The sequence below is a fragment of the Silurus aristotelis genome (genome assembly GCF_946808225.1).
Source record: "Silurus aristotelis genome assembly, chromosome: 9".
In the NCBI taxonomy this organism is placed as follows: domain Eukaryota; kingdom Metazoa; phylum Chordata; class Actinopteri; order Siluriformes; family Siluridae; genus Silurus; species Silurus aristotelis.
This window is the reverse complement of record NC_139582.1, coordinates 884,765-899,160: the sequence shown is the minus strand read 5'-3', so window position 1 is coordinate 899,160 and position 14,396 is coordinate 884,765. Positions and strand designations below refer to the sequence as shown.

The window sequence follows — 14,396 nt, the reverse complement described above, 5'->3', positions numbered from 1 at the left end:
CGGTCGACGACCAGCTCGCGGTGGTTCTCCTCGGTTTTGAATTTTTTTGGACTCCGAACAAATTTCACAGCATTCTCCAAAATTTCCTTTTTGTTGTACAGGTGCAACTCTTCAGTGGGTTGCAGGAATGATAAGCAAGTTTTGCCCTTAAACTGCAATGTCTGTGTTTACTTTCACACAGTCCACCATAGGTTTCTCCACACTCTGGGCTTTCATGTGCAGTACCGTAGAGACTAATTGTTTTTATTTTAATTTAACACAGTTCTAAATAAATAACCCAGTCATTAGTGTTGCACAGGTCAGGTGACTCTCAGTGACTGTCTCAAGCTGGATAAATGTGGAGGGTTTTGTTATGAAGGACATCCAGTGTAAAACATGTGCCAAATCTAAAATGCGGATCACGAATCAGAATTTCATGGCGGATCGGTTGAGACCCGGGTTACCAACGACCACCACAGGTATCATTAACAACAGGGTACCAGTGGAAATTTCGCTGCTGTTGGCTGAGGGAGGAGAAGGAGAGGAAGAAGACGTCTACAGAGACAGCAGGGAAAGGAGAAGTGGAGGAGAAGGAGAGGAGGAAGACGTCTACAGAGACAGCAGGGAAAGGAGAAGTGGAGGAGAGTGGAGGTTCAGGTTGGACACTGAGGTAGGAGAAAAGGATTTGTAGCGATTGGCCAGACAAATCTCCACAAGCAAAATCCAAATTCTGGTGAAACATCTTCCCAGTGGAGTGGAGGATATTATAACAGTGTTGTGTCTAGAACATGTTTATTGAAGAATCAGACTAAATGTGTAATAGGTCAGGTGCGTGAATTGCTAAGAAGCAGAACAAAAGAGTAAGTTGTTGGTTTAAAGACACGATTTACACCACAAACAGCAAATGGGACTTAATGTGAAATAAAATATCCAGACAGGTGTCCAAAAACTTTTGGTTGTTTAGTCAATCTATTAAACCCTTGAGATTACTGTCGATAGTAAACTCTTAGAAAATCTTTGGACTGCAATGAATAAGAACCATTATTTTTGCAATGGTTTAGGACTATAATTTCCACAAACAGTTTTGCATGCTGTAAACTCTCCTCTGGCATTAACATAAAGGATGCGCCTATAAGGATAAAATTAATTTTCCATTATTGTAATGTCCATTATTAAAAATAGCTATACAAATAAAATGTAATTAAACAAATAAATCTGTAGCCCTAAAATTTTAATCTACACAATTTTGAAAAACTGCTTTATAATTTTCATTTATTTAATATAATTAGAATTTATATCAGCTCAAGTTTGAACAGTTGAAAACTTTTAGAAAAGGTTCAGAAGTACTTAAAAAAAAAAAAAGGCTGAACATTTTTGGATAAGATTTTCTAGAAAGAGAAGCTGCTTTGTGTGAAAAGGAAGTGAGAAACACTTGAGAGTATTTAAGCTGTTCTTCTGCAGCACATTCTCCACTCTCACTGCTGATACACTGAGACTTTCATCATGTACCTGATACAAGGCATCGTCCTGCTCCTGCTCAGCGTCAGTGTTCAGAGTCATTCCATTAGGGTGAGTTACAGAAATATTAACCACATTAAAGATATTATGGATAATTAAAAGAAAATAATTCATATATTAATTAATGTATTTAATCAATATAATTAATGTATTTAATTAAAATGTGTATATATAAATATTTATTTATCAAACAGGCATTCGTTAATGAAACCTCTGAGGAGATTGGTAGGATTCACACTTTTAATGAATTTATCTGTACCATATTTTATTTTTACATCAAATACTCATATCACATTTTACTAATATTATTAATTCCATTTCAGATAACAGCATTGACAGTGATTATTACTCAGTTTCTGCCATAATTGAAAGAGCCAACAAGAATGCAGGTAAGAGAGAGAGAGAGAGCGAGAGAGAGAGAGAGAGAGAGAGAGAGAGAGAGAGAGAGAGAGAGAGAGCGAGAGAGAGAGAGAGAGAGCGAGAAAGCGAGAAAGAGAGAGCGTGAGAGAGCGTGAGAGAGCGAGAGAGCGCGAGAGAGAGAGAGAGAGAGAGAGAGAGAGAGAGAGAGAGAGAGAGAGAGAAAGAGCGAGAGAGCGCGAGAGAGAGAGAGAGAGAGAGAGAGAGAGAGCGAGAGAGAGAGAGAGAAAGAGCGAGAGAGAGCGTGAGAGAGCGAGAGAGAGAGAGAGAGAGAGAGAGAGAGAGAGAGAGAGAACATTCAATAAAACACTAAACCACATCATAATGCACTGATGTACTAACAAACATTTTCACTAGATCGAGTGTCAGTGGTTTTGAGACACATAATAAACATGAATAAACTGATACATGAATGAAACTGCATACACTAACAATCTCAGTGTTCAATCCACAATTGTGTTTTACTGAACAGGAAAGCCAGACGGTAATTTCACCATTATACATGGTGACATAGCCGTGTTCACTGGACTCCAGAATGCAGATCCATGTACTTCTAATAAGTGCATGTGGATCAGAAGCCAAGATATGATGGTTTATGTGCCTTATGTCATTTCCAGTCAGTACTGTGAGTATAATATTTTATCTGGCTTCAAAGGAATATTTGTCAGAGCTTCATTATTTACCTTTAACAAGCTTCTCTTTCTGGCAGCACCACCTGAAAAAGATGTTATCCAGCATGCAATGGACTCCTTCCAAAAGTCGACCTGTATCCGATTTGTACCTCGCAGAAAGGAAGTAAATTACATTAATATAATCTCAGACAAAGGGTATGTCACTAATCCTGTTATTGATGACTATTTTGACAAACAGTTTCACCTCCAATCCAGTTCTCATGTAATGAAAGCAGTCTTGAGGATGTATTTGTGCTGTACAGGTGCTACTCTTATGTTGGACGCGTTAATGGAAAGCAGGTTTTGTCCCTAAACCGCAACGGCTGTATGTACCACAAAGTTGTCCAACATGAGCTTCTTCACGCTCTGGGATTTCATCATGAGCAGTGCCGTAGAGACCGTGACAAACACGTCAGAATCCTTATCCGAAATATCAGGAAGGGTGAGCAGGGAATCAATTTTATTTCTTATTTCGAACTAATAAAGTTTATTCATTTTAATTAATGACCATAACATTGTTCATGGCATCTGGGAACTCAAAGATTCTGTTCCTCAATGAACTGAAATGTTTAGTGATGAATCTAGAAATCCAGTTTATTTCTAAAATGTTTGTTCTGACAGTAAAAAGCAGTTAATGATCTAATTATGTGATTAAAATATTCACAGATGCATTAATCAATTTTGTGAAAGTAGCCACCAACAATTTGAACACTCCATATGACTACAATTCCATCATGCACTATTCGAGGTAAAATAATCATTTTCTTTCTTATTTAAATAACGGCACGATTATATGCATAACTGAAATCACACTTTATTGTTCTAGGTATGCTTTCTCCATGAACAGCTATCCGACCATCCTCCCTACACCAGACAAGTATGTTTCCATCGGACGTGCCACTGAGATGAGCCACAACGACATTCTGCGTGTTAACAGGCTCTACTGCAGTTAAACATCATCAGTGTGTTCCGAATGCTTTCACAAATGTTCTGCTTTCCGTTGTCACATTTTAAATATATTCTTTTCTTTAATCTAGATTTATTTCGCTTCTACTTTTGATGCTATTTAGATCTGCTTTTTTGGGGAGGCACTGGATTACTGATCAAAAGGTCAGTGGTTGAAGCCTAATAATAAAGTCTTAGAGCTCTTATTTCTGATTAATTGCTTTAGGGGCACTGTAACATGACCGACGGTGCCCCCAGATTCCTAACATCACTGGGATATGCAAAGATTTTCACTGTGTAATCTGTAATTTACATGTGACAAGGAATTTATTTTTTACATGCAATTAAAAAAAATTAAAAAAATAATAATGCATACAAACATTAGTGTATGAATTCATATTTTGATAACAGGTGGTGGGCTGCATCGTTCTTCTATCTTCTATCACATTATATTATCTCTCACACCCATATGTGGTTCTTCCCCAAACTGTTATATAGCATGCATTTATTTACATATACTAATTGTGTAAAAGCTGAGATCAGCTATTATGCAGAAAAGTTAAGGGCCTTGCTCAAGGGCCCCGCACTTGCAGCTAGGATAGCTATGGTTTTAATCCTTAATCTTCAGACTAGTAACTCAAGAGCCTAACCATTATTCCAACATAGCTTTTATTGTAAAATGAGAGCTAAAGATTTGTGAGTTTGAGCACAGAATTGGATGAGCACTTTGGGAAGTGTAGTCCAGGGTGGCCATGTTTGTAGTTTGCAGTGTTTGTTGGGAACTGAAGTTTGTGGACTGCCATGGCCTGAAAGAAACACACAATTTTCTAGAATGTCTTTTTCTTTCTTTTCAGACCTAAACATGTGGCATGTGGTCTAGCATCATCTCTGGATTCTCATCTGTGTTTTATTATGATCAGTTTACCTTTGACCTTCTTTTTGTGCTTTCAGGAACACACACACAGCCTGTGTGCTTAGACCTCACAAAGCAAAAGCTACTTCATTGTTTTTGATAAGTGTTAATTTTTTCATAAGATTACTGAGAATGTGATCAAAATAAAGAGCTGGCTCTGCCTGTCTCTCAGTTTTTCTCCATAGTCTCGCATGCCAGTGTCCTAGGGTACCCTAGATAGATAACCATGGAAATGGAAGCCTGCCAAACCATTCATTCTGCACACCAAGCATTAGCAAAGTTTTAAAACTGTCATGCAGCAGAATCTGATAGCCAGTAGGTTCTCCAGGGGCCACTGCACCCCACCACATCTTCAGTTGTGTCTCTTGTCCATGTGCCACATGTGACACTCACAGTGTGAACTAGTTACTATGCGGGCATTTTCAGTTTCTTACACTCGCAGTGGTTGGTTGCCCTTTGTACTACTTTCATCAGATGATTTTCTGTAACTGGTGATTAATGGCAGAGGGGACGGACATGCAGATCAACCTGGCTATACTGCAGCAATTCAATGCACAACTCTCAACAGGAGGTTTAGATCAAGTCCAGTGCCACCTGGCTTCCTCTATTTAATTTTATCTAAAGCCTTCTACACCCACTGGGATTGGAGCAAAACCTGCGTAGCCTGTTCTTGCAACGGTTTGGGTGTGTTTGTCATATTACCACAAACATCTGCCTATATGGTGTAATTATATATATATATATATATATATATATATATATATATATATATATACAGTGGGTACGGAAAGTATTCAGACCCCCTTAAATTTTTCACTCTTTGTTATATTGCAGCCATTTGCTAAAATCATTTAGGTTCATTCTCCTTCCTCATGAATGTACACATAGCAGCCCATACTGACAGAAAAACACAGAATTGTTGACGTTGTTGCAGATTTATTAAAAAAGAAAAACTGAAATATCACATGGTCCTAAGTATTCAGACCCTTTGCTCAGTATTTAGTAGAAGCCCCCTTTTGATCTAATACAGCCAGGAGTCTTTTTGGGAAACATGCAACAAGTCTTTCACACCTGGATTTGGGGATCCTCTGCCATTCCTCCTTGCAGGTCCTCTCCAGTTCTGTCAGGTTGGATGGTAAACGTTGGTGGACAGCCATTTTTAGGTCTCTCCAGAGATGCTCAATTGGGTTTAAGTCAGGGCTCTGGCTGGGCCATTCAAGAACAGTCACGGAGTTGTTGTGAAGCCACTCCTTCGTTATTTTAGCTGTGTGCTTAGGGTCATTGTCTTGTTGGAAGGTAAACCTTCGGCCCAGTCTGAGGTCCAGAGCACTCTGGAGAAGGTTTTTGTCCAGGATATCCCTGTACTTGGCCGCATTCATCTTTCCCTCGATTGCAACCAGTCGTCCTCTCCCTGCAGCTGAAAAACACCCCCACAGCATGATGCTGCCACCACCATGCTTCACTGTTGGGACTGTATTAGACAGGTGATGAGCAGTGCCTGGTTTTCTCCACACATACCGCTTAGAATTAAGGCCAAAAAGTTCTATTTTGGTCTCATCAGACCAGAGAATCTTATTTCTCACCATCTTGGAGTCCTTCAGGTGTTTTTTTAGCAAACTCCATGCGGGCTTTCATGTGTCTTACACTGAGGAGAGGCTTCCGTCGGGCCACTCTGCCATAAAGCCCCGACTGGTGGAGGGCTGCAGTGATGGTTGACTTTCTACAACTTTCTCCCATCTCCTGACTGCATCTCTGGAGCTCAGCCACAGTGATCTTTGGGTGCTTCTTTACCTCTCTCACCAAGGCTCTTCTCCCCCGATAGCTCAGTTTGGCTGGACGGCCAGCTCTAGGAAGGGTTCTGGTCGTCCCAAACATCTTCCATTTGAGGATTACGGAGGCCACTGTGCTCTTAGGAACCTTAAGTGCAGCAGAAATCTTTTTGTAATCTTGGCCAGATCTGTGCCTTGCCACAATTCTGTCTCTGAGCTCTTCAGGCAGTTCCTTTGACCTCATGATTCTCATTTGCTCTGACATGCATTGTGATCTGGAAGGTCTTATATAGACAGGTGTGTGGCTTTCCTAATCAAGTCCAATCAGTATAATCAAACACAGCTGGACTCAAATGAAGGTGTGGAACCATCTCAAGGATGATCGGAAGAAATGGAAAACACCTGAGTTAAATATATGAGTGTCACAGCAAAGGGTCTGAATACTTAGGACCATGTGATATTTCAGTTTTTCTTTTTTAATAAATCTGCAACAATGTCAACAATTCTGTGTTTTTCTGTCAATATGGGGAGCTGTGTGTACATTCATGAGGAAGAAGAATGAACTTAAATGATTTTAGCAAATGGCTGCAATATAACATAGAGTGAAAAATGTAAGGGGGTCTGAATACTTTCCCTACCCATTGTATATAAAGCTTTTCAATACTATATATTAAAAAATGGCAGTTATGTTAGTAGTGGAAATTATACCATTATTCCTTTAACAATTGATAGCTATGGCTAATACTGACCATGTTTTCTGTTCCATTGCACACTGTCCTTTATTAAAGTCCATTTTAAAAGAAGCAGGGACCTTGTCAAGCCATTAGTAAACAGATTACTTGAAATTACTTTATGGATTGTGCAATGTGATAAAAAGGAAGCCATACCACTCAGTGTGTGGCAGAGGCGTTCTTCTCTGTTATCTTCTAAATTGTTTTTCTAAAAGAGACCCTGAAGATTTATCACTTTTAATACATTTTACTGTTTTAAGGTGAGAAACACAAAAACGTTAGATAGTGTATCTGTCACATCAAGAACAATGTACAGACAAATGGGCTGGTAATTTAATCAAAAACCATGATTGTTTTTTATTCAATCAATAAACATGCCAGAAAACATGATTTATAAGTTCCTTCATCATATATATAACTGCCTATTTTTCCAATCGGTTTGAGTTGTGCCAGTTTGGTGCCCTTCTGTTTGAGATGTTCAGAACTCTAGAAATGTTTTACCATTTGTTCCATAGAATCAACTTTGCACAAAGTGCATATTCCTCTGCCTATTTGGATGATATAATAATTTAAAGCGGGGAGTGGTGGTTCCAGCGGTTAGGGCGCTGGGTTGCCGATCGGAAGGTCTGGTGTTTAAGCCCCGGTATCGCCAAGCTGCCACTCTTGGGCCCTTGAGCAAGGCCCTTAACCCTCTATGCTCCGGGGGTCCCTTTCGAGGGAAATATCAAGGTCCGTGACGTCGGAGTGACGTGGGGCCGCCTTCCCGTGGGCTCACCACCTGCAGGAGGGACCGTAAGGGACGGTGCTGTGAGGATTGGGCAGCAGTCGAAGGCGGGGGCCTGCTTAGACTGCTGCCCCCGCGACCCGAATTACGGATAAGCAGGAGAAAATAAATGAATGAATGAATGAATGAATGAATTAATAATTTAAGGGAAGGGAAGCATGTATATTGTGAAAAGCAGGAGTCCTAAAACTGAACCTTGTGGCACCCCCTAATTTACTTGCAGTAACCTGGATAGTTCTCCATTTAAGTCTACAAAATGGTAACGATCGGACAGGTAGGATTTAAACCATCTTAATGCCTGTCCCTGAATACCAATGTAATTTTGTAAGCAATCCAGGAGAAGATCATGATCTATAGTGTTGAATGCAGCACTAAGATCTAGCAAAACTAACAGCGAGATGTAGCCTTGGTCTGAAGCTAAAAACGGGTCATTAGTGATTTTAACTAGAGCAGTTTCTGTGCTGTGATGGTCCAGTAGTGGCAGAATGGCTTGAGGCAACCAACTGGATGTAACTGCAATGCTTCCTAAGCTATGCAAAATGTTACTGCTGATCATCTGTGACTACAGCCATGTTGCACTAATCATCCCCTCCTTCATTCCTTCTATTTTTTTACCCATCTTACTCTTTCATTGTGAAGGTCTAAGCCTCAGACTCAATGCCTGACCTCTGCTTAATGAAATTATCAAGTTTGCCCTAGAGCATATGTGTCAAACAACATGTCAAACAAAACACATCCTGCCTGGCGTACAATTATATCCAGCCTGCAAGATCATTTTATATATCTTTTTTTTTTAATGGCCTGGCGATATGGACCTCATACCGGGTTTATCTACTGTTTTTTATTGTAAATAGGCCACTTATGCACTTCTGGTTGGATGCTAACTGCATTTCATTGACTCTGTACATGTAACTTGCACAATGACAATAAAGTCGAATCTAATCTGATTTAATCTAATATGAAGCGCCGATAACAACATCTTTTCTTGGCAAGCATCCAGCTATAGATTTTCGAAGAATTCACAGGCTTTGGTGTAATACCTTAATAAAATGTCCTCAAATGTGTTACAAAATTGTGTTAAGAAACATTGTTCGCTGTGGTGAAACTGCATGTACTTACAGTATGTGTTCGTCTTTGCCTGTAAGTGCTTTCTTTTACTTATCTACTGTAATATTGTGGTTTACTTCTGTGCAGACTTTCATGTGTGAAACTGTGGTTGAGAAACCCTGCTCTTCAGATAACACTTTCTGAGAAAATCTGACATTAAAATTCAGTTGCTGAATTCTGACCAAAGTGAATAATGAAAACTATACTTACACATTCGTTCATTCATTCATCTTCTCCCGCTTATCCATAAGTCGGGTCGCGGGGGCAGCTGTCTAAGCAGATTCCCCAGACACTTCTCTGTGTCCAGGGATCGGGCTGTCAAGGCCCCCGCCTTCGACTGCTGCCCAATCCTCTCAGCACCGGTCCCTTACGGTCCCTCCTGCAGGTGATGAGCCCACGGGAAGGCGGCCCCACGTCGCTCCAACGTCACGGCCCTTGATTTATTTTTACTCGTAAGGGACCCCTGGAGCATAGAGGGTAAAGGGCCTTGCTCAAGGGCCCAAGAGTGGCAGCTTGGCGATACCCGGGCTTGAACCTCCGACCTTCCGATTGGTAACCCAGCGCCTTAACCGCTGGAGCCACCACTCCACACCACATTATACAGTAAAATTATACTGAACTTCAGCATATAAAACACTTGTATGCACCAGATCTAAAATCTTCTTCACTCAGTGTTCCTCAAATCCTGAGTACATTTTATTAATTCAAATGTAATTACAGTTCAATTAAGAATATTTAAAAAAAGGTTCATGGAAATCCAGAATAAAAATTTCACCAAGAGGAAAAATACACCAGATATTTGACTTTTACAAAAAATATTAAGTCATTGGGAACTGATCAAGTCAAGTCAAGTCAAGTCAAGTCAAGAAGCTTTTATTGTCATTCAACCATGTATAGCTGATGCAGTACACAGTGAAATGAGACAACGTTCCTCCTGAACCCAGGTGCTACATAAAACAACATAAAACAACAGTAAACAACAGTCACAGAACAGAAGAACACAGGGCCAGGAACTAAGATCCTCGCCACATAAAGTGCATGTGTGCAACTGGTGCAAACAGTGCAAAGACATCACAAGACAGTGCGAGACAACACAGGACAGTGCAGAACAATACAAAATACACAAAATATAAAAATAAAAACAACAATAGCTCCGCCAGTAAAACCTGTTGTAACAAAATAAGGTGCACAGTAGCAGAAAAATGTAAACAGAGAAATGTAAACAATTGTGCAATAGCAGCAATCAAAAATAAAGTGATCAGTGACCAAAGGATTTGGAGAGAATATTGTGCAAAGAGAGCAAGTCCCGGAAGATCAGCAACAAACAACAAACGGCATGTAAACATTATTGCGACAATGAAAGGTGTAAATGGTGTTGAAACCTGGGTGTGCGAAGTGTACAAATGTGTGTTGAGTCCGGTTGTACAGATCAGTCACACAGTTGTGTGTAAGTGTGTGTGTGTGAGTATGTGTGTGTGTGTGAGAGAGAGTTCAGTTCAGATGTTTGTTGAGTAAGTGTGAGTGTGTGTGTGTGAGTATGTGTGTGTGTGTGAGAGAGAGTTCAGTTCAGATGTTTGTTGAGGAGCCTGATGGCTTGCGGGAAAAAACTGTTGCACAGTCTTGTTGTGACGGCCCGAATGCTTCGGAACCGTTTCCCTGATGGTAGGAAGGTGAAGTGTGTGTGTGACGGGTGTGTGTGGTCATCCACAATGCTGTGTGCTTTGCGGATGCAGTGTGTGGTGTAAATGTCCATGATAGAGGGGAGAAAGACTCCGATGATCTTCTCAGCTGTCCTCACTATCCTCTGTAGGGTCTTGCGACCCGAGACGGTGCAGTTCCCAAACCAGGCAGTGATGCAGCTGCTCAAGATGCTCTCGATGGCCCCCTCTGTAGAACATGGTCAGGATGGGGGGAGGGAGATGAGCTTTCCTCAGCCTTCTCAGGAAGTAGAGACGCTGCTGGGCTTTCTTGGTGATGGAGCTGGTGTTAAGTGGGGAGTGGTGGCTCCAGTGGTTAAGGCGCTGGATTACTGATTACTGATCGGAAGGTCGGTGGTTCAAGCCCCGGTATTGCCCAGCTGCCACTCTTGGGCCCTTGAGCAAGGCCCTTAACCCTCTGTGTGCTCCAGGGGCGCCGTATCATGGCCGACCCTGCGCTCTGACCCCAGCTTCCAAGCAAGCTGGGATATGCGAAGAACAACATTTCACTGTGCTGTAATGTATATGTGACAAATAAAGGCTATTCTATTCTATTCTGGCTATTCCATTATTAAGTGACCAGGTGAGGTTATCCGCCAGATGAACACCAAGGAATTTGGTGCTCTTGACGATCTCCACTGAAGATCCCTCGATGATCAGTGGAGAATTGTCTCTCTGTGCTCTCCTGAAGTCAACAACCATCTCTTTGGTTTTGTCCACGTTCAGAGACAGGTTGTTGGCTCCACACCAGGCTGTTAACCGTTGCACCTCCTCTCTGTATGCTGACTCGTCGTTCTTGCTGATTAGACCCACCACGGTCGTATCATCAGCAAACTTAATGATATGATTCGAGCTGTGCGTTGGTGCACAGTCGTGAGTCAGCAGAGTGAACAGCAGTGGACTGAGCACACAGCCCTGAGGGGCTCCAGTGCTCAGTGTGGTGGTGCTGGAGATGCTGTTCCCGATCCTGACTGACTGAGGTCTCTCAGTCAGGAAGTCCAGGATCCAGTTGCAGAGGGAGGTGTTCAGGCCCAGTAGGCTCAACTTCTCAATCAGGTGCTGAGGAATGATTGTGTTAAATGCTGAACTGAAGTCTATGAACAGCATCCTTACATAAGAGTCTTTGTTATCCAGATGGGTGAGGGCCAGGGTTGTGGAGATGGCATCGTCCGTGGAGCGGTTTGGACGATACGCAAACTGCATGGGGTCCAGTGCGGGTGGGAGCTGGGTCTTTATGTGCCTCATGACGAGCCTCTCGAAGCACTTCATCATGATGGGTGTGAGTGGAACGGGACGATAGTCATTGAGGCAGGAGACAGAAGACTTCTTCGGCACAGGAATGATGGTTGCCGTCTTGAGGCACGTGGGAACAGTGGCGCTGCTCAGGGAGATGTTAAAGATGTCAGTGAATACATCTGCTAGTTGTTCTGCACAATCCCTGAGCACTCTGCCAGGAATGTTGTCAGGTCCAGCAGACTTCCGTGGGTTAACTCTGCATAGAGTTTTCCTCACATCAGCTGTGGTTAGACAGAGCACCTGGTGACTGGGAGGAGGGATGGTCTTCCTCGCCACCACGTTGTTCTGCACCTCGAACCGGGCGTAGAAGTCATTCAGCGCATCTGGGAGGGAGGGGTCACGGTCACAAGCAGGTGATGTGGTCTTGTAATTCGTGATCGCCTGGATGCCCTGCCACATGCGCCGGGTGTCTCCGCTGTCCTGATGTACGCATTCAAAGCAAAAAAAATTATTCTTGAACAAAAAGTTCAAAAGTTCAAACAAAAAGAGAGGCCAATGAGAATCTATTGTTTAACATGAACTGAAAAATATCAATACCATGAAATGTACACTGAAAATAGTTTGGACAGATCTGATCACCTACCATGCAGCTGTAATCGAAAGCTTTCTTCATATTACCCCATCATGTGCATCTGATGACATAATGAATTCCAGCTATGTCTGTATTAGTATAAGGTGGTAGCTCGGTGGTTAAGACACTGGACTTTTGATCGGAAGATCACAAGTTCATTGCCACTGCTGGGCCCTTGAGCAAGTCCCTTAACCTCATCTGCTTTAAAGTCACTTTCGATAAAGGCATCTTCCAAATGCCATCAATGTCAATGTGAATGTATTTTTACTGCACAAATGCTGCCTGGAACTAGAGATAAACGTTTTTAAAGATCAGAGTTCAGAGTATGCATGATCCTTCTCATACTTAATGACTATCTGCACTTCTGAAAACAACATTCCTGTTTTAATGTTGCATAATATAACAGCAAACTCATTATTATTATTAGGAAGCCAAGCACTGAAGCTGTGTAGGTACCCTACTGTTATTCTACATTTCTTCTTGTTTTTTTTCTCTTCTTGCTAGAGTATTAATGGCAACCATAAAACTGTCTGGTAAAATGTGACTTGTCCAAACATAACCAATTTGATACATAAAAGCTGATCAATAGTATTTTGAATAATCTAAAATAGTTGCCTATAACAGCAAAGCTGCCAAACAGTAAAAGAGGCAGTATCTCAGCATCTGTTTAGTGCACTGACACACGCCACCTACTGGTCAAAGAATCTGAGAATGGCTTTTTATTTTTTCATTAATGAGTATATTACTACAATAATAAACATCCTAGACAGAAATACACTGACATTTTGGCTTACCAACAGACAGAGGATAGATAGATAGATAGATAGATAGATAGATAGATAGATAGATAGATAGATAGATAGATAGATAGATAGACAGATAGACAGATAGATAGATAGATAGATAGATAGATAGATAGATAGATAGATAGATAGATAGATAGATAGATAGCAGTGGTTGACAGTAACAAAGTAAATGTAATTCGTTACTGTACTTAAGTAGTTTTTTAAGTAGTTATTTGACATTTCAAAGTTTCTTATGTATAAGTAAATAAAAACTGGTCAAACACGCAGTATGTTCTGAACTGGATTTGATTGCCGCTTGACGGTGGCGGATTTAGGCAACATCTTGCCGTGCCGTCCACTCGAAAAAAAAAAATGTTACCTCTCATTTGCATGGTTGCATCAATCATTATATCATGTCACATTCTCTGGGTGATGTTACATCAGACTTCAGGGTTTCCAGTTGGAGAACTGACAAGACCTGGAGTGATGTCATGTCAGTAAGGAGAGCTGAATCCAAAGTAAAATTATAAAGGATGAAAAAAGGTCAAACCTCCGGGGGACCAATTCAGAAAAAAGAGGAAAGAAGTAGGGGGAAACATGCAGGAGATAAAGGTGTGTATGCAGCTCTATCACTCATTTCATTGTGACTTTTAGCTTGTGTTTAGACACTGAATATAATGTATTTCTGGATCTGCCTCTATTTTGAAAAGGAGGTGAGCAAGCAGGTGCTCTTGGGGTGTGCAAAAGAGCTTGAGGGTTCAGATAAAAAAGTTGGAAGGCTATGAGAAAGATACCACCGCAAATAAGGGCCACTATGGGATACAAAAAAAACTGAAAGAGAAGGGCAGGGAATTTCCGAGAGTAGAAATTTTTGAAAAAAAAATACTTAAAAGAGGGGAGTGGTGGCTCCAGTGGTTAAGGCGCTGGTTGCCGATCGGAAGGTCTGGGGTTCAAGCCCCGGTATGGCCAAGCTGCCACTCTTGGGCCCTTGAGCAAGGCCCTTAACCCTCTATGCTCCGGGGGTCCCTTACGAGGGAAATATCAAGGTCCGTGACGTCGGAGTGACGTGGGGCCGCCTTCCCGTGGGCTCACCACCTGCAGGAGGGACCGTAAGGGACGGTGCTATGAGGATTGGGCAGCAGTCGGAGGCGGGGGCCTGCTTAGACTGCTGCCCCTGCGACCCGAATTACGGATAAGCGGGAGAAAATGAATG

At 41.7% G+C, this 14,396-nt stretch overlaps 1 protein-coding gene and 1 long non-coding RNA gene across 2 annotated transcripts in view; both read left to right on the top strand.

Moving 5' to 3' along the window:
• Window positions 1-338: 338 nt before the first annotated feature.
• The window catches only part of LOC310730936, a 208,752-nt gene continuing 194,694 nt past the window's right edge, over window positions 339-14,396 (top strand). Inside the window, exon 1 of the long non-coding RNA XR_014535022.1 lies at window positions 339-630. This is a non-coding gene — a long non-coding RNA (uncharacterized lncRNA). The remainder of the gene's footprint in view (window positions 631-14,396) is intronic.
• LOC310730922 (hatching enzyme 1.2-like) lies at window positions 1,399-3,985 on the top strand. The gene is made up of 8 exons (XM_083550159.1): window positions 1,399-1,548; window positions 1,692-1,722; window positions 1,821-1,886; window positions 2,387-2,539; window positions 2,624-2,741; window positions 2,849-3,027; window positions 3,252-3,333; window positions 3,412-3,985. Exons 1-8 carry the CDS (start codon window positions 1,483-1,485, stop codon window positions 3,536-3,538), a joined length of 822 nt encoding a protein of 273 aa, XP_083406285.1. The 5' UTR covers window positions 1,399-1,482; the 3' UTR covers window positions 3,539-3,985.